Below are 19,702 nucleotides of genomic sequence, written 5' to 3'. Positions count from 1 at the left end.
TTACTATACATGCCCATTGTCCCCACATTACAACTTTGAAAGTGGTATGTAAAGTTCACTTGCAAACAGGAATAGATTGACATTTCTATGCTTTCCGTTTCTGCTTTAAAGTAGCGCTGGTTATCCAGACTAAATGTATAGCTAATTTAAATAATTGAGACTATTCTTTGAAAAATGGCTACAGAAAAATATCATTATGTATACAATATATATGTCTACATTTCTCTGTTTATTCATCAAAGGAATCACTGTCATCTATGAAGACATAAATTCACTGTGCCAAACCTATTATATTGTTTAGTATGGTGATCACATTAATCATCCTTAAAAGCTGAAGTAAAATCTTTCACTTTATCACTGAACATATTTGTTCATGGTTTTACATGCATAAACGTGTAAATATTAAAACTATTGTAATACAACTCTTTTTAAGACTTTCTTTTTTTAAGATTTTTTATTTTTATTTATTTGACAGGTAGAGTTACAGACAGTGAGAAGGAAAGACAGAGAGAAAGGTCTTCCTTTCGTTGGTTCACCCCCCAAATGGCCACCATGGCAGGAGCTATGCTGATCTGAAGCCAGGAGCCAGGTGCTTCCTCCTGATCTCCCATGTGGGTGCAGGACCCAAACACTTGGGCCATCCTCCACACCCTCCCAGGCCACAGCAGAGAGCTGGACTGGAAGAGGAGCAACCGGGACTTGAACCCGGCGCCCATATGGGATTGCAGCGCCGCAGGTGTAGGATTAGCCAAGTGAGCCACATTGCCAGCCCCGTTATACAACTTTCTTAATCACTGTTTTCACATATATTCCTCATGTTTTATTCTATTAATTACTAAATACTTTTAAAGGAATACTACTGCAGTTCACTCAGCTTTGGTTCTACTTGCTACAACTCTTTAAATCATCTGCAAGATTCCAAGATGGTGGAATCAGGAGGGTAATTACTGCTCTAAGTCTAGGGGAAGGTAGTTGAAAAAAAGTGGAGAGTCTGCAATCTCAGGGAAGAGTTAGGGATGCCATGGGGGGTCTATGTGAATTGTGTAAATGGGCAGCACAGTTATGGACACAACCCAGGAACCCAGCAGCCAAGAGCCTCAGCACAGCTTTGGGGATTGATTTGACATGAGATTACAGCAGCCTGTGTCACAAGTGATATGACTTCAGATAGAACCTGGAGTGAGTCTGGCCTGGTGACCTCGGGGGACAGGGTACCTTCAAGCCTAGAGGAAAAAGGGGGCACCTTTCTCTCTTCCCCTTCCCTGACAATGGCTGGGAAAGGGCGGGTGCCACTTTGGACGTATGTTAAAACTGCACTAGTTTGTGTGCATGTGATCAGAAATCAGCTGAGAGGAGACATTTGAATCTGGCTGGGAGGATTAACATGGGGCTGGGCATGCATGCAGGACTGTGAAGTGCCCCTGGCCTCCTACTATATCGTGGCTCTGAGGTTCAAACTTCCTAGGCAGAGTGCCCACAGAGAGCTGACTCTGGGAATGTTTCTGCCTCTCTGTGGATGAGACAGACTCGTGGGGTGAAGCAGATCCTTGGCACCCTGTGACTGTGGGAGCCTTGTGTGTTGAGACTATGGGAACACTGTGACTACATGAGGGCACTGGGGAAAGATGGTCTCTGGGAAATCATGGTGAGTGACTCCACATACTCAGAGTTCCCTGAATGCCTGGGGTGGGTCAATACATGGGATACGTGCTCACACTGAGGATGGCACAGATCCTTTGTGTGGTTCTTCTGGCAGAAAAGAGGAGGAATGCACCTACTGTGGGCTAATACACAGGTGTTCATTACCTTGGAATAAAGGAGGTGAGGGTGTGACTACAACAACAGAGCTGCTAAAACTTTCCCTTCTGTTAATAAAGAGATGATCTATCATATCCAATTTGGGTATCACCCTGGATACTCCACCCACACTGGAACACAGACCAGAGCTACCTGGTTACACCCAGCACATGCCTCTGGGTATTGACTGAAGCAGCAGACACTTCACTAAGCCACAGAGGCATATTTCAATCATAAAAGCTATCTAAGAAAAAAATCAATATCTCCACAAATGCCTAAAAATAAATGCAGAAATTCAAGAAATAAGAGTAAAGAAGACAACAGGATGTCCCCAAAAGAACACAACCATACTTCAATACTGGAATTTAAAGATAAAAGATTGGTGAGATGTCAGAAAAAGAATTCAAAAGATTAAGCCTAGGATTACTCCGAAGCAATCAGAAGCAAATCCAGGAATTAAAGAAATCCATGCATTACATGAATGAAAAATATTCCTATGAAACTGAGATTTTAAAAAGAAGTCAATATTATTTGAAATGAAGAATTCAATAGATAAAATTTAAAAAGTAGTGGAAAGACTTAAGAACAGATTGGGTGAGGCAGAAGAAAGAATGTCCAAGATACAAGACATCAGGAAATTTTACAAAGATTGAAGAAGAAGAAGAAGACAACGAGGACGACGAGGAGGAAGAAATTAGAAAAATTTAAAACAGTGTTGTATATTTATGGAACAGTGTTGGAGATTTATGGGATACTATCAAATGATCCAACCTACTGGTCTCAGGAATTCTTGAAGGTAAGGAACGAGACAATGACCAGAAGGCATATTTAGTGAAATAATTACAGAAAACTTCCCTAATTTTGAGAAAGAAAGAAAGAAGCATTCAATTAGAGCAAATAGACGTGACCAGAAAAGATCTTACCATGATAAATTGCTTTTCAACTTACAACAGTAAAACATAAAGAAAAGATTCTAAAATGTACATGAGAAAAACATCTGATTACTTTCAGAGGATCTTCAGTTAGACTCACATGTGATTTCTCATCAGAAACCCTGCAGGCTAGGAGAGAATTGAGAGACATTGTCCAAGTGATAAGAGAAAAAAAAAAATCAACCCAGAATATTGTACTCTGTAAAGATGTCACCTGGTGTGCAAGGATGGCTCAACATTTGCAAATCAATAAATGAAATTCTTCACATTAACAAACTACAGAACAAAACCCATATGATTATCTCAATAGATGAAATAATTTGGTAAAATACAAATCCTTTCATGATGAAAAACCTTAAGCAAATTGGGTATAGAAGGGTCATTCCTCAACACAATCAAGGCAAAGTATAATAAACCCACAGCCATTAACTTATTAAATGGGAAAATGTTGGAAGCTCTCCCACTAAATTCAGGAACCAGACAAGGATGCCCACTGTCATCATTAGTAGTCAATACAGTATTGAAATTTTCAGCCAGAGCCATTAAGCAAGAAAAAAAAAAAATCAAAGGAATGCAAATTGGGAAGGAAGAAGTTAAACTATCCCTATTTGCAGATAATATGATTCTATAAATATGGAAACCAAAATAATCCATTAAGAAGCTATTGAAACTCATAAGAGAGTTTCTCAAAGAAGTAGCATATAAAACTAACACAGAAAATCAATAGTTTTGTATACACAGAAAAGACCATGGCTAAGAAATAACTTCCAAGGTCAATCTAATTCACAATAGCTATAAAGATTAAATACCTTGGAATAAATTTACCAACGATGTCAAAGATCTCTATGATGAAATGTATAAAACATTAAATAAAGAAACAGAATCAGAAACAAAAATGGAAAAAATCTTCCATGTTCATGGATTGGAATAATTGATATAATCAAAATATCCATCATAACAAAAGCAATTTACATATTGAATGTGATTCCTATCAAAATCTCAAGGGCATTCTTCTCAGACCAGGAAAAATGTTACTAAATTCATATGGAAGTACAAGAGACCCTGAGTAGCTAAAGCAATTTTATACAACAAAATCATAGTTTGAGATTTCACATTCAGAGCGAATGACAAGGAAAGGAAATGGATTCAGGCCAGAAGAACATTAAATGGAGATTATTGGTTATCGTACTACCTGTTTTATATGTTTTGATATTTTTCCACATTTTTTAACAATGAGTTTTCCATCTGTTCATAAGGATATGAAGAATGGGAATGACCAATCATATCAGTAATTAATCTGTTAGGAGAAGTTGTACATGTATCTTGGCATGATAAGAAACACTTTCTAGAGCATGGATAAAGGAGGCTTAGAACAGGGAGCCAGTGAGGAAAACATTGAACACAATTTACTTGCTTTGTTGCTGCAATCACCAGAATCGTGACTATTGCCTGCCTGCATGGTCACTAGATTCCTACGAAACTTTTTGCCATTTAAACACTTCATCTAAAATAGACTTTAAACTTTTCCATTTGTAATATTTGTATATTTATTCCATCTATTACATCCTTGTTAGGAAATAATACATAAAATGACATTTCAAAGTTCTGATTTTCATATTATACATATCCCAGGAATTGAATCAGTTCTAAACATCTGACAAGGCAAGGCTAAGAAATGGAAGATATTAAGCCAAAGAATGGGACTCCTCTAACAACATATTCCTCAGGACTGGACTAAACTTACAGGGTTTTAGTCATCCATCTTAACTAATAGGAAGTGGCCTGTCCTTTTATTTTGTGTCATACTATCTGGTAACACAGGTACATTCAATAAAGTGAAAACTGTACCTCAAGCATATTCAAGGAATCATGAGGAAAATATCTCATATTCTAAGCATTTTTCTGTGTTACATGGATTTCAATAAGAGACTAGCTAGGGCCATTCATATTAAAAAAAATCCATGATAATATAGTTTGCATTTCATGAGACATGTGTAATGTAAACTCCATAAAAGACAAAGGACATAATTCACTTTGTGTAGCTTGTTTTCCATCTACTAGGATTATAGCAGTAAGGGGAGCTCACGCTCTGTTTCTTCTTTGCTCAAAAAAATACAATACTGCCAAAAGGCAAAAAAAAAAAAAAAAAAAAAAAAAAGGACATGTGTACCCTACCTTACCAACCCACGTTGAGCAATTTTCCATTACCATTAATTTCCTTGGTCTCTTTTGCAAAGCAGGACTCTTAACTATCCAATGTATGTGTTTTATTTATTTTAAAATGTCAGCCACTTCTGTCCTAGGTGATGTTGAGGTCAGTATAAACAAGAGCTGTTTTAACATGCTACAGTGATCTTAATAAATTATCATGCACATGTTAACAACGATCTCATTCTGGTTTTCTTTGACACAGACACATATGGTCAAATAGAGGCCACTTCTGAATGAATGATAAATTCATGCTTCTTGCCCTTCTCGAATACCCTGACTTTAAAGGATCTAATTTTTTGCTTTTTTGTTTTTTTCAGATTTATGATATTCTGTCTCATTCAGCATTAAAGTAGAACTGCTTACGGATTTCTGGAATTAGACTTGCATATTCCTTAATGGCGAATCAACAATTAAATATATGGAATAATCTGAAAGGCACAATTCTCAAAAACTGTGCCAATCTTGTCACATCTTGATCCAAAGTGCTTGAATTAAATGGAGCAGTCTGATTTCTCTGACACCCACAGGTGTGAAAGAGCTCTAATCCCTCTTCTGCTTCTTTCCTATCTTAACGAGCTTTTGATAGACAAACAAATAACTCTTTATGACAAGAAAAATCAGAAGTGCTGCACAGGACACCAGGAACCCAACCACATCCAAAGAGTGGTACTGGAACCAGGTGAGGTCGTGGGCTGCAACCCTAAGGTGCTTTGCTCCTTTGTGCCGCATGACATACTCGATCCAGAAGACTGCTCGATCCAGGGGCTTCATGGGCTGATCATGGTGAATACTGGATAATGTCATGACATTCTCTTTATAGCTGAAGGGAAAACCAGTAGACAACAAATTACAGAATGAAATACAAAAAATTGATACCTGATATTTTCATGTAGATGATAAAATGCATGTCACATAACCATGGAAGAAAAATGATATTTTCTTTGAGGGTTAACATATTGATCTTAACTAATAGGCTAGAATTTATTAGATGCATAAGAAATTCAATGTGTAGATACTCAATATGTATATACAGAACTTGGGTTTGAATAAGTTTTGCCAACATTACACCCTAGGAATTGGGATCACCTAGTCCTAAATGTAAGAAGAAGAAAACACAAAAACAAAACCAAAAATTATTGAATGTGTAGAACTGGAATTATAGACTAGGAATTAGGGAGGATTTTATGTACAAGGTTCAAAACAATATCAAAATGTAGATGCAGAAGGGAGATCCATCAAAAGGTGCAGTTACATTTCTGGCAAAGTCTATAAGGTTTGCACCAACCACAGTAGGGATACTGGCTTTGTATCAATGGATAAATGATTACAACTATTAAGGTATCATAGTGAATTAATTACATTGCTTTGAACCCTGATGCTGACACTTCCTTGTCCTTTCTATAAATTTCTCTATTCCTAGTTGTTCATTTCTAAATGGGATGGATAGGAATAGTACCTTTCTTATTCTAATGTTTTGAGTAATATAGTAGTGATTCTTAGAATACTTTCAATTATTCTTTGCGTATATTATACCATCAATAAATGTTTTTATTATTTTTGTTATTGTTTTTGTTTTAGTATAATGATCTTAGCATCTAGAGAGTACTCAACATTTTACTTTGAGACATTGCAACTGCATTGTTGCTAGTGATAGAATGTAGCAATGTGGCTTACCAAATCTGAACCGAAAAGTGCTATAGCATGACATGGAAACAATCGCAGTGGAGGGAAATCCTCTTCCTACCATTAAGAATGCACAGGAGGAAGACAATTTTCAGAGGAGTAAATCTGAAAATCCAAGTTGTTTACCAATACCAGATCAGAATATTAGCAGGATCAGAATATTAGCATAGAAACTTGGCAAAGCAAAAAATGTAATGAAATTAGAAAGTGATTATGACATGCTGGCTTATGGAAAATAAGCCATTTTAGAAGAATTTAAAAAAAATAAGTAACTACCATGTGAGATCATGGATATGTTAAGCTGTTTCTCTGTAGGAACCTTTTTACTATCTACATATAACCCATAAAATCATGTTGTATATAGGAAATATACATGGTAGAATGCATTTTAAAAATAACATTTTATACATGGTAGAATTTATTTTAAAAATAACATTTTATAAATGCCCATGCAGAAGGGCCAGCACTGTGGTGTAAGGGGTAAAGCCGCCTTCTGCCGTGCCAGCATCCCATATGTGCACCAGTTCGAGTCCTGGCTGCTCCATTTCCAATCTGGCTCTCTGGTGTGACCTGGGAAAGCAGTAGAAAACGGCTCACGTGGGGTCCACGGCTCACTAGTCTAATCGTCCTCCTGTGGCGCCGGCACCCCAGGTTCTAGTCCTGGTCAGGGCGCCGGATTTGGTCCCGGTTTCCCCTTTTCCAGTCCAGCTCTTTGCTGTGGCCCAGGAAGGCAGTGGGGGATGGCCTAAGTGCTTGGGGCCCTGTACCTGCATTGGAGACCAAGAGCAAGCACCTGGTTCCTGGCTTCGGACTGGTGCAGCATGTTGGCCATAGCGGCCATTTGTGGGGTGAACCAATGGAAGGAAGACCTTTCTCTCTGTGTCTCTCTCTCTCAGTATCTAACTCTGCATGTCAAAAGAAAGGAAGGAAGGAAGGAAGGAAGGAAGGAAGGAAGGAAGGAAGGAAGGAAGGAAGGAAGGAAGGAAGGAAGGAAGAAAAAAAGAAAGAAAGAAAGAAAGAAAGAAAGAAAGAAAGAAAGAAAGAAAGAAAGAAAGAAAGAAAGAAAGAAAGAAAGAAAGAAAGAAAGAAAGAAAGAAGAAAGAAAAAGGCTCAACCCTTGGGACCTTTTACCTGTGCAGGAGACCTAGAAGAATCTCCTGGCTCCTGGCTCCTGGCTCCTGGCTCCTGGCTCCTGGCTTCGGATCAGCACAGCTCCTGAGGTTGCAGCCAATAGGGGAGTGAACCAGCAGATGGAAGATGTCTTTCTCTCTCTGCCTCACCTTCTCTTTCTGTGTAACTCTGACTTTCAAATAAATAAATAAATCTTTTTTTAAAAAGTACCCATACCAAAAAAGAAAAACTCATAAATGTGCTTAAAGTAGGTGAGTACTTTTTTTTTTTTCTTTTTAAAGATTTTATTTATTCATTTGATAGGTAGATTTACAGACAGAAAGAGAGGTCTTCCTTCCTTTGGTTCACCCCACAAATGGTTGCAACGGCCGGAACTGTGCCAATCTGAAGCCAGAAGCCAGAAGATTCCACTGTGTCTCCCACGAGGGTGCAGGGGCCCAAGCACTTGGGACATCTTCCAGTGCTATCCCAGGACAGAGCAGAGAGCTAGACTGGAAGAAGAGCAACTGGGACTACAACCGGCACCCATAGGGGATGCTGGAACCACAGGTAGAGGATTAACCTAGTGCACCAAGGCACCAGCCCCTGGTGAGTACTTTCATAGCATGTGTGTTTACCTGCTGCATTTGTCTTCTTAATGCTTTCGTTTAATCCTGTTGTAGTCGTCTTCAGTTACACCTCTCATTCCATTTCTAGGCTATTTCAGATATGCACACTATCTGAAAATCTATGACAAACCCGTCTCTTAAAACTACTCAAAAACATTATGAAACTCACAAGAACTATTTGACAATTTCCTTCCAACTTGAAGAAAATTTGTGCTCAATGTTTTGCTCATTTTCAGACTCAACTGCTGCACTCTTGGCCTTCAGGTGAAAACTTATGTGTAAATATTATACAGATTTAATGAAAGTAATACTCACGAGGGGTCATTGATGACTGTCTTCAAGGCATTGAGCAAATCTGCACTTGACATTGTTTTCCAGTTCAGCCTAATGGCTGCCCCCTTGGCCGTCATGTGGGCAAGGTTATCAGGTTGTTCAGAAAAAAAAGGAAGGCCCACCATAGGGATACCATGGTAGATTGCCTCATAGATGCCATTGGCTCCACCATGAGTTACAAAGGCTTTGGTTTTTGGATGACCTAGGAATGAGGGATTTTCAATAAGATTATTACATATGTCTTACAAGTGAAACATAACAGATCATGAGAGCATTAAAACATTTAGATTGCTTCCAGATCAAGAGGAAGAGGCACCTAAGTAACTGGAGAGATAAGTGAATACTATGTGGAAGTGGAAGTGTGAAATTAAGACTTGAGCAGTAAATGCAAGATTAACACAAAGAAAGAGGATATTCCAGAAAAAATAAACTTCATATTCAAAAATAGAAGCTGAGTGCATTTTGAACATTTTATTACAAGATATAGTATATTTCTCTGACCTCAGAATCAGCCCTAAAAACATTCTGGACTGGCTGAAAAGTCCATGACAGTATTTCAGGCATCGAAAGCCAACAAATTGTACTACATGAAAGACCTCATTGGATGAGACCCCCCAGATGAAAGAAGTGGTCATCAAAGAAGGAGGTGCTTTTCTCTGAAGGGAGAAGAGAACTTCCACGTTGCTCATGGCCTTGTCTAAATACTGACAGAATCTGTGGATTCAAACAGCTTTTTTTTTTTCTTTTCTTTTTCAACAGGCAGAGTGGACAGTGAGAGAGAGAGACAGAAAGGTCTTCCATTTGCCGTTGGTTCACCCTGCAATGGCTGCCGCGACCGGCGCCTCGCGCTGATCCGAAGCCAGGAGCCAGGTGCTTCTCTTGGTCTCCCATGCGGGTGCAGGGCCCAAGGGCTTGGGCCATCCTCCACTGCCTTCCTGGGCCACAGCAGAGAGCTGGCCTGGAAGAGGGGCAACCGGGACAGAATCCGGCGCCCCTCAAACGGCTTTCAGAACCTATGCAGTTCATGTCAAGAGCCTGGGGTGATCACTGACATCACACATTACAATGTTAATTGTTAAATTTAGAGCAGGAGTCACTATGCACTAACTTCCCATGCAGGACCTCTGTATTAAAAGAGTTTTATTATAATTATGTCTAAGTGCTTGTCAAAGATGTATTGGCTGTTCTTTGGATGTTTCTTTAAAGTTAATTAAAGTTAATTCTTGGATGTTTCTTTAAAGTTAATTTTCTAAAAAAATAAGTGAAATTATCTTCAAGATGCAGTAACTTTGAACAGACTTTATCTGCATTGTTGAGGAACAATTGTTTTCATGCAATTTGTTGAGCTTTTTATTTAACATAGAGTTGGTCTTCTGCATATAAAGTTAATCGAAATGGATCTTAGTGGAGAATGAGAATGAGAGAAGGAGGAGGTAGAGGGGTGGGAGTGGGGGTGGGAGGATGGTGTGAAATCACAATATTTCTAAAGTTGAGTCCGTAGTCCTTAAATAAACGTTTCTTTCAGAAAAATAAAATTAAATACAATTAAATTCATAAAATAAAAACCAAAAGAGCAAAAACACAAACCAAAAAAGATATAGTGCATTCACTAAGTCTGTTTTTGAGGTGCCCCAAACAACCAGGAGTGGCACTGTGGCAGTACTGAAAACCGACAAAGTACAGCCAACACTTCATTTTGAAACATGCTATCACTTCACAATAAAGACTTTTCCCATAGGAAATGCAGGATCATTCATAATAAGAAAGTGTGTTGTTTTCCAGAGGCTTTCGAAAACAACACAGTGAGAGGACAGAAATAATATTTGAATTAGGAGACAGAAAATGCAGGAAATTGTTGAAAGTGAGAGATATTTTGATTCCAGCCATAAAACATGTAAATGTGCATTTAAGAAAATGCTCAGTGTTTTAGGTTATTATATTTCTCCTCGAGCTAGAAAATAAATTTAAATATGTTTGATGCTGAGTTTCTCCATAAGATGTGGCCATGCAGATTTCAGTTAAACTATTATCATCCGAATTGGCTTTTATTCGTGTTTTCAGCAATTGTTCTCCAGAGTCTTACCAAGAAGATCATTCTGGGGGATCCAGTCATAGATCCGCGTGTTGGGTCCTAATGTTTTTGGTTTCTGGCCATCAAATCTCCATATAACCTATTAGATAAAGAGAATATCTAACCCATGAGCTTAATTTCAAATGATAGTGTATTGCAATTCTAATGCATTTCAGAGGTCCCCTAGCTAATTGCTGTCCATAGGAAAGAAGGATGAGGGCTTAAGTAATGAGAACTACTAAATGCCTGAAGTAAATAGAGGGCTTACTTTCCCGTACTTGTTGTATATGCAGTCAGATGTGGAAAGTAACCATGATGTTTCACATGTAGCAGCTTAGTTATGTGAGATGATGAATAAAAAATTCAAGAATTTATTTACAGTGCATACTTTTCATGACTGTTGAAATCTTTACTTAATATATACTAAACTGATCTTCTGTATATAAAGAGAATTGAAAATGAATCTTGATGTGAATGGAAGGGGAGAGGTAGTGGGAAAGGGGAGGGTTGTGGGTGGGAGGGAAGTTATGAAGGGGGAGCCATTGTAATCCATAAGCTGTACTTTGGAAATTTATATTCATTAAATAAAAGTTAAAAAATGTGTATTTTTCTGTTATAATAATCTTCTAATTACAATACTAAGGTTTTTTAAAAAATAGAGTGGAAGTTTAGTTATATCCATGTTTTCATAATTTCTTTATGATTTCACATCTTTTAATTGATAAAAAGCAATTCTGTATGATCAAAAATATGTGAGAAATAAATTAATTCTGCTTAGGAACTACATATCATTTGTTTTAGATTACAAATTATTAAACACTATTTCTAAGAAGAATTTCAAGTTGCAACTTTGCAATGAATCCAAAATATTATAATTCTTGCTAGAGTTGGAAATATTTTAAAAGTACAGGGAAAGGCTAATTCATGTATAGTACAGCAGTTGAAAAAAATCTGAAATTGTGATGCCATTAATTTTCTTCAGTTGATTTTGATCCTTCTACAATGAACTATAAAGCATCGAGAGACATGATTAGTATGTGCTGCTATACCCAATCACCATGCCCTGTACTAAAGTCTGCTACAGGCTTAGGAATTTCTGAGAAATTCGCATAAATTGAAGTGTAAACCAGAAGTGCTTCACTTCTGGATGCTCTGTGAGTCTTAAATTCAGCTTCTCAGCAAAATAATGATGATGATGATGATGATAATTTAGGTGATTAATAGAAACTTATATGAGATTAAAAATGGTTCATAAATACCTACAGATAAAAGATACATTGCATACATTAGAAAATTAGTCTCTGCTATGTTTTCTGTAATGGGAGCATTTGAACCTCTTCCCATGCTACGTTTGTCTCTACTTGATTCCTTATACTCCCCCTCCCTTATCAACCCAGAAAAAACTATTAATGTGCTGGATTAGAAACAAATTCTTGAGGTTCCAAATTTTGTACTGCATGGAGTGCACCTCTGGTTACGACCCTCCTCCACTCTTTCTCTTACACGTTTTTGATTTTGATATTGAAGGAGTCCAGTCCCAAGGGACAGGCTAGATTTTTTTTTTCTACTTTCTTTAAATATCTTGGCTAAGTAAGTGACAATCTGGACTGGGGATTGGTGAGACATGATCCTCCTTTGTTGAAATAGATTTGTGAGTAAAACTATGAATAGACCCATTCACACATTGGGGGGAATCAAGAAGCTAGAATTATATGGGAAAATCTAAACTGTATGATGTACTTCAGATATTTTTTCATATCCACCTATATTCATTATGCAGTTAGCAATTAACATTTAAATCTTTCCAAATAATATCTTTAGTGCATACAATAGTGTTGGCATTGCTTGAAGGGAAAAGATCAAAGAATAGGGTAAAATCTGGTGATTTTTATGTACCTGTCTGTATTTTTAGGATAATAATAAACCTTTGGGGCCAGTCTGTGGCATAGTGGGTAAAGTCACCACCTGCAGTGCTGGCATTCCATATAGGTGCCCGTTCCAGTACCGGCTGCTCCACTTCCTATCCAAATCTGCCATGGCATGGGAAAGCAGTAAAAGATGGCCCACGTCCTTGGCCTTTGTATCCATGTGGGAGACCTGGAAGAAGCTTCTGGGTCCTGGCTTCAGATTGGCACACTCCAGCCATTACGGCTCTTTGCAGAATGAACAAGTGGATGAAAGACTTCTCTCTGCCTCTGCCTCTGCCTCTGCCTCTGTGTAATTCTCTTTCAAATAAATAAATAAGTAAATCTTTTTAAAAAGCTTAAAGTTTATGCTATATCTCAAATATATTTATTTCCTATTTCAAAAGATATACCAGAGTTATTTGAAATCACAAACCTCAGCACTATTTTAACATCTGAGAATTGTAGGTTTTTAAACTGATAACTGAGAATTAGAGGTATCATAACAATTTACCTTTCACAAAAAAGTTTCTGTAATCAGCCCCTTTGCTGAGTTAAACAGAATCATGCAGTAGCTCCCCACAATTAGGACACTTTTTCAAACCTTTTGTGGCAGCTGGGCAAAGGCTGATGCGATCGCATTGGCCCTTTCTTCTGTCATGTTGCTGACCATGGACCCCAGGGAAAACACCACCACTCCCTCTTCTCCAGAGCTCTGCACAAACTCTTCCATTTCCTGTGAAGAAAAAATTTGCACCATCACAAAAGGCCAGCCACACAGCAAACACTAGTGAAAAGATTGCTAAGAACAATAAAGGAAATAACAGCATTATCAGGAATTATTGGAGTAGTAGCTGATGTAAATCCATGGTATGCAAAATTTGCCATTTATCTATTTCTTAGTGTAAAGGTGTTGGTGCGAAAACCATGTCACGCATGTTTTTTCTTCTGATAACTGAACTTTAAACACAATGTACATTCTAGGGTATATATTAAAGAAATATAATGCTAGTCCACATTTCTTTTGTATGGGAAAAATAGGACCATATTATATTTATCTTCTTTGCCCTACTGTTTTCAACAAACCTACTTTTTGGAATGATTTGATGTTTTTAAAGATTCTTTGCTAAAGGAATTGTAATGGTGTGGCATACACATATATATGTTACCTGTTCATTCTTTTTAATACTGGCTATTTATTTTATTTCCAATATTTATTTCCTCTTTATATTTTCATATAAGTATCTTATATGACCAAACATAGAAGTAATTTTAAGATTCTCACTTGTCTAATTTCTCAAAGAGTAGAGATTATCTGAAAATTTGATAATTTATGAAAAATCAAGTTATTATGGGGAATAAAGGTAGTACTAACAAAAGAATAAGAAGAGAGACTTCACATCAATGGCTTTGATTCAAATCTCATACCCATATTATTTTAAATTATCACAATTATGTTATTATCCACCTATCTCATTGTTTTCCTTGTCCATCAATTTTTTGTATTACTTCTCCTAACCATTTATTAGTCAACTTAAGAATGGACAAATGGCATTCCACTGTGTATGATTACCATATTTTCTTTATCTATTCATCTGTGGATGGATACTTGGGTTGTATCCATTTCTTGGGTAAAGTGAAGTGTGCTGCAATACATAGAAGTACAGATGTCTCTGATAGACTGAAATCAGTTCTTTTTGGAATAACAATTTTATTTTAAACTTTACTTCTTTTTTAAAAAACTTTACTTCTAATAACTGTATTTCTTACACAGCTTAACATGGGCATGATATTCTTGGATGACCAGGAATAATCGTCTTTATGAATGTTAACTTTTAGCTATATATCATCTGTACTGAAACTGCATGTGTGAGTGTGTGTTTTAAGATTAAATTATGTGAAAATCAAAGTAACTAAGAGAGAGAGAGAGGAAAAATGAGAGAAAGAGAGAGAGAGAGAAAGAGAGGGAATGAATCTTTCATCTGATGGTTCACTCTCTAAAGGGCCACAATGGCTAAGGCTAGGCCAGGCTGAAGCCAAGAGCCAGGAGCTTCATCCGGGTCTTTCATGTGGGTGGCAGGAGCACACACATTTAGGCTATCTTCCACTGATTTCAAAGGCCATTAGCAAGGAGATGGATAGGAAGGGAATCAGCTGGGACTGTCACCCTTATGTGATATCCGTGTTGCAGGCAGTGGCTTTACCCACTATGCCACAACACCGGCCCTGGTGTCTGAACTCTTACAGCAACCTCCTGAATGATTCTTCTTTCCTCAGTCTTGGCTCTGGCTCTGTGCAGATGAATCAATCACTGTATACTGCAGGCTTTTTGATCGGTGACGACTGACTGAACACCAAGAGGGAAACCTGTTGGAGTGAGGTGGACACTATGGGAAATGGTGGCTTGATCAGCATAGCCCTGACTGTTAATGAACAACTAAATACATTATCCCTCTTAGTAGTTTTTTTATCTGTTCTACTTAATATGACTGGTTTAGATCTGTAATTGATGCACAGTTATTCTTAAGTGTTGAAAATTAACTGAAATGTGATCCCTGTTGAACATGATGGTGGGAATGGGAGAGGGAAGAGATGTATAATTTGGGACATGCTCAGGCTGACTTGCCCCAAGTGGTGGAGTTGGAAGCATACCAGGGGATTCCAATTCAATCCCATCGAGGTGGCATGTACCAATGCCATCTCACTATTCCAGGTGATCAGTTTCAGTTCACAGTTGGTCATGGTGAAGGGACTGGGAGTCAAAGGGAGCACATAGACAAGTCTAGTACCTGCTAACGCTAACTGATGGAGTAAATAAAGGGGAGAGTGATCCAACATGGGAAGTGAGATGCTCAGCAGACTCGTAGAATGGCAGATGTCCTAAATAGCACTCTGGCCTCAGAATCAGCCCTAAAGGCATTCGGAGCCGGCTGAAAAGCTCATGAGAGTATTTCAGGCATGGAAAGCCAAGACACTCTGGCAAAAGATCTCTGCGAGTGAGATCCCAGTGGAAAGAACAGGTCATCAAAGAAGGAGGTACCTTTCTCTGAAGGGAGGAGAGAACCTCCACTTTGACTATGACCTTGTCTAAACAAGATAAGAGTCGGAGAACTCAGAGGGCTTCCATAGCCTTGGAAACTCATGACTGGAGCATAGGTAGATTACTGATGCCATAGACAGGAGTGTCAATTGGTAAAGTCAACAACAGGAGTCACTGTGCACTTACTCCTCATGTAGGATCTCTATCCTTAATGTGCTGTACATTGAGATTTAATGCTATAACGAGTACTCAAACAATATATTTCACTTTGTGTTTCTATGGGGGTGCAAACTGCTGAAATCCTTACTTAATGCATACTAAACTGATCCTCTGTTAAAAAAAAAAAAAAGAAATTATCAATTCCCAACTTGACTCTCACTGGGATTAAACATGACAATAGGTCTGCTCTGATTTCATCATCATTTAAAAAAATCATCTATTATTTTTCACTTTATGTATCTGTGTGGGAGCAAACTGTTGAAATCCATACTTAATGTATACTAAGCTGATCTTCTGTATATTAAGATAATCGAAAATGAATCTTGATGTGAATGGAAGGGGAGAGCGAGTGGGAAAGGGGAGGGTTGTGGGTGGGAGGGACGGTATGGGGGGGAAGCCATTGTAATCCATAAGTCCTACTTTGGAAATTTATATGCATTAAATAAAAGTTAAAAAAAAATAAGAAAAAAAAAACTTTACTAAAAGATTAGGACATGTTTCATGTATTTCATATATACAATTCTAAGAAGAAAACCATACTTCCCTCATTTGGTCATATCTCTCCTTGACTTATCTCCTCTCAGGTCCTCTCTCCAATACCCTCACTAGGCAATTTAACTTATTCATTTTTTCTGGATACAAATTCTCTCTCTAGAGAAATCAACCTTATAGTCAACTTAATTCTCTTATACTAAACTCTACCTTTTTTTTTTTTAACAGAATCTCTTAGGTAATACACACGGTTCTCCAATGATCATGAAATCTGAATATTGTGATTGTCTAGAAGATATGTGTTTGTAATTAATAGGCCACTTTATCTGGTTTTCATAACTTTCTCCCTATAAGCCAAATGTTCTAAATGAACAATGGAAGATCATGTGCACTGAAAATGCAAAACAAACAGAACAGAGCAAATAGGAATCTGTTTACCTTGGGCAGAGGTTTGGCAGGTTTGCAGTGGAGCCCTCCAACAAATTGAATATTTGGTAAGGTTGGGCGAGGAAACTCCAAGTCCCAGTAGCTTCGAATGAGCCACAGGTCAGCTTTCCCCACTAGCTCTGAGAATGTAACAGGTCTTCCTGAATGGGGAGAGAAAAGGCAAGGTAAAGAGAGAATTGTGATGTGAGGTATTGCATGTAAAGTTCTGAGAGATGTTGAAGTAATACAGTCAGTGACGATATGAGTACCCTGTACACATTCTTTACATATTAGATATATACAAACCCAATGAAAAGAGAGCTTGTGTCTCTAGTATCACCTCTGTATATACAAAATCATGCTCCGTATAATAATCCACAATAGAATTAGATGCGTATTTCTTTTTTCTGTAAAGTTGCAAAAGTAGCAAATGCAAATTTAAACAACTATGTTAGATACAGAAGGGATCATAATCTTGAATAGAACTTTCCTGGCAGTACTCAGTCTGGTTTCTGCAATTTAGCAAGCTGGAGCCAGTATGGACTTTCCAGGTGAACTGTGAGGTCTTCTTTGTCCTTTCCTCCTGCTTATTTTCTTCTTCTTTTTTCTCCTTCTCCTCCTCCACCTCTTCCTCCTTCTTCTACTTCATTTATGTTTATTTGAATAAATACAGAGAGAGAGGGTGGGAGAAATCTTCATCTGCTTATTCATTCCCCAAGTAGTTACAAGAGACAAGGTTAGGCCACCCTGAAGCCAGGAACCATGAAGTCCTTGTGGTTCTCCCAAATGGGTGGCAGAGACCCAAGTACTTGGGCCATCACCATCTGCCCTCTGAGCATATATGAAGGAAGTTGGATTAAGCACTCTAGTATGGGATGCAAGAGTTCCAAGTGGCAGTTTAACTTACTTCAACACCAGCCCCAAACTGTGAGATGTTTAAGAGTGTGACTGAGTTCCTTATACTGATTGTTGTTTTGGGTTCACATAAAGAAAATACCAATATATATTTACACAGAAATTGATATATAAATAATTATGATCATCACTGAAAGTATTTTTTAAATTATAAAACAGTGCATTTGTGTTCCCCATAGTTTCAACTCATTTTTAGTCAAGAAAGATAATTTTAAAAAATGGACTAGACCTGTGCTGCAGTTCATTAGGCTAATCCTCTGCCTGCGGCGCCAGCACCTGGGTTCTAGTCCCGGTCAGGGTGCCAGATTCTGTCCCAGTTGCTCCTCTTCCAATCCAGCTCTCTGCTGTGGCCCAGGAAGGCAGTGGAGGGTGTCCCAGGTCCTTGGGTCCTGCACCTGCATGGGAGATCAGGAGGACGAACCTGGCTCCTGGCTTCAGATCGGTTTAGCATGTTGGCCGTGGCAGCCATTTTGGGGGGTGAACCAACTGAAGGAAGACCTTTCTCTCTGCCTCTCTCTCTCTGTCTAACTCTGTCAAAAAATGGACTAATTACATATATATCTATTCTTCAGTGAGATATTCATAAATAGATAACAATGTAATATGGAATCAATAGAATCCTCAAATAACAGGTTTTTTCAGTCTGTGATAAAACATTGTATATATCAATTGTGAAAGAACCATTTAGGTTATATTGAAAAATTCTTTAATTTTTAAATAAGGAAACCCTTGCACACCAGGTAAACAATTTACTCAATGATTCTTAGATACTTGGGCTAAAATGTGTAGCAATTTGATTTTCATGCTTTCATCCATCAAGATATTAGGGATGAAAATAAATTAAAATTAATATAGATGTTAGTGAAGTATCTCCTGACTTTTCTATACCATGAGAAAATTCTGAAAAAATGGACATGGAAGTCCTTAGAGAAATCTTCAGGGTTCCAGCTGCAGTTGTGTGACTTCCTAGGATGCCATATCATGGTGATGAGCCTCCGGCTTCTAGCTCACCTGGAATATAAATCTGTCCATAACATCTGAGAGATTAATAGATCATTTCATCTTTCTTTTTTATTTTTTACTCACAAAAGACAAATTCCTCTGACTTTCTATTCATACAACCTCAGATTCACAGTCATAACAAAGTTAGGACTCGACATTACCAACAAAATACATGACTTACCTAGTACTTCACTATAAAATTGGTCCCACCTCTTCTTATTAAACACTTGAAACCAGAGGTCAAAATAAAGCATACATAGCATATTGTTTACCCTCTCCATGAATGTCATTTTCCCACTTAAATCAGAAAGAATAATAGGAACGTAGGAAGGTGGAAATAAAAGTCCTCCACTGTATTTTTCCATAGTGTAGCCGGGAGTGAAGCGGAGACTGTACACAAAGGGTATTTTAAGCAGCTCGGCCAGCAGCTCACCACAAGGACCAATAGCATCTGAAAGAAGGATGTCAAATCTTGACTCTTGTAGCTTTGCCATGAGTGTCTTGTTGAAAACTACTTCTTTACAGGCATTTTCAGAACTGTCAGAATATTCTGAAAAGAGCTTTTGCAGTAGTGAAAAATATTTCCATTGTGAGTTCTGGCGTGCATTTGTCCATGTACTAGCAAAGTGTACAAAAAAATCTATCAGGTCTTCTTTGGTGGCAGCAGTAGGAAAAGTTTCAAATTTAATATTAGTTTGTTTGCTTGGATCAATGAAAATGGAAGCTGAATTTCTCAGAACAATCACCTCATGACCTCTCCGGACAAGTTCATCCAGGATTACATTTAAATTCATCCAGTGACTGAAGTCCACGGGCCACACCAGCACCTTTCCACAGCTCCCAGTTCTGAAGCAGCAACTCAGCTGTAGCAGCAGCAGCAGAACTGAAACATGTTTCACAGACATCTTGGTGAAATCAGTGCTTCCTCTCCAATTGCT

General features: G+C 38.0%; 1 protein-coding gene across 4 annotated transcripts; it reads right to left on the bottom strand.

Annotated features, from left to right (window-relative positions):
* Nucleotides 1–3,560: 3,560 nt before the first annotated feature.
* On the bottom strand, nt 3,561–19,702 carry LOC138843182 (UDP-glucuronosyltransferase 2B14-like). Of its 4 annotated transcripts, none has more exons than XM_089302681.1 (6): nt 17,992–18,141; nt 16,860–17,008; nt 13,275–13,406; nt 10,779–10,866; nt 8,678–8,897; nt 3,624–5,760 (listed from the first exon to the last, which is right to left on the bottom strand). In XM_089302681.1, the coding sequence occupies exons 1-6, from the start codon at nt 18,005–18,007 to the stop codon at nt 5,481–5,483; spliced, it is 885 nt and encodes a 294-aa protein (XP_089158807.1). In that variant the 5' UTR covers nt 18,008–18,141; the 3' UTR covers nt 3,624–5,480. The 4 variants fall into 4 exon arrangements, 3 of the variants coding, with proteins under 3 accessions (XP_089158807.1, XP_069904170.1, XP_089158808.1); XM_070048069.2 differs by lacking the exon at nt 17,992–18,141 and adding an exon at nt 18,946–19,702 and having other exon boundaries at nt 3,625–5,760; XR_016212135.1 differs by lacking the exons at nt 10,779–10,866; nt 17,992–18,141 and adding an exon at nt 18,946–19,702 and having other exon boundaries at nt 3,561–5,760.

The sequence above is a fragment of the Oryctolagus cuniculus genome, chromosome 8 (genome assembly GCF_051225735.1).
Source record: "Oryctolagus cuniculus isolate XC-2025 breed Fujian yellow rabbit chromosome 8, ASM5122573v1, whole genome shotgun sequence".
NCBI classification, from domain to species: domain Eukaryota; kingdom Metazoa; phylum Chordata; class Mammalia; order Lagomorpha; family Leporidae; genus Oryctolagus; species Oryctolagus cuniculus.
The sequence above is the reverse complement of the archived record's forward strand: the minus strand, read 5'-3'. Positions and strand labels throughout refer to the sequence as shown.

Coding starts and splice junctions, on each gene's coding strand:
- LOC138843182 (XM_070048069.2), bottom strand. CDS start 19,669: ATGTCTGTGAAACATGTTTCAGTTCTGCTGCTGCTGCTACAGCTGAGT. Junction 10,867..13,274: donor TTGCCCAGCTGCCACAAAAG/GTTTGAAAAAGT, acceptor TTTATCTAATAG/GTTATATGGAGATTTGATGG. Junction 5,761..8,677: donor ACAGTCATCAATGACCCCTC/GTGAGTATTACT, acceptor TTTTCCCTTCAG/CTATAAAGAGAATGTCATGA.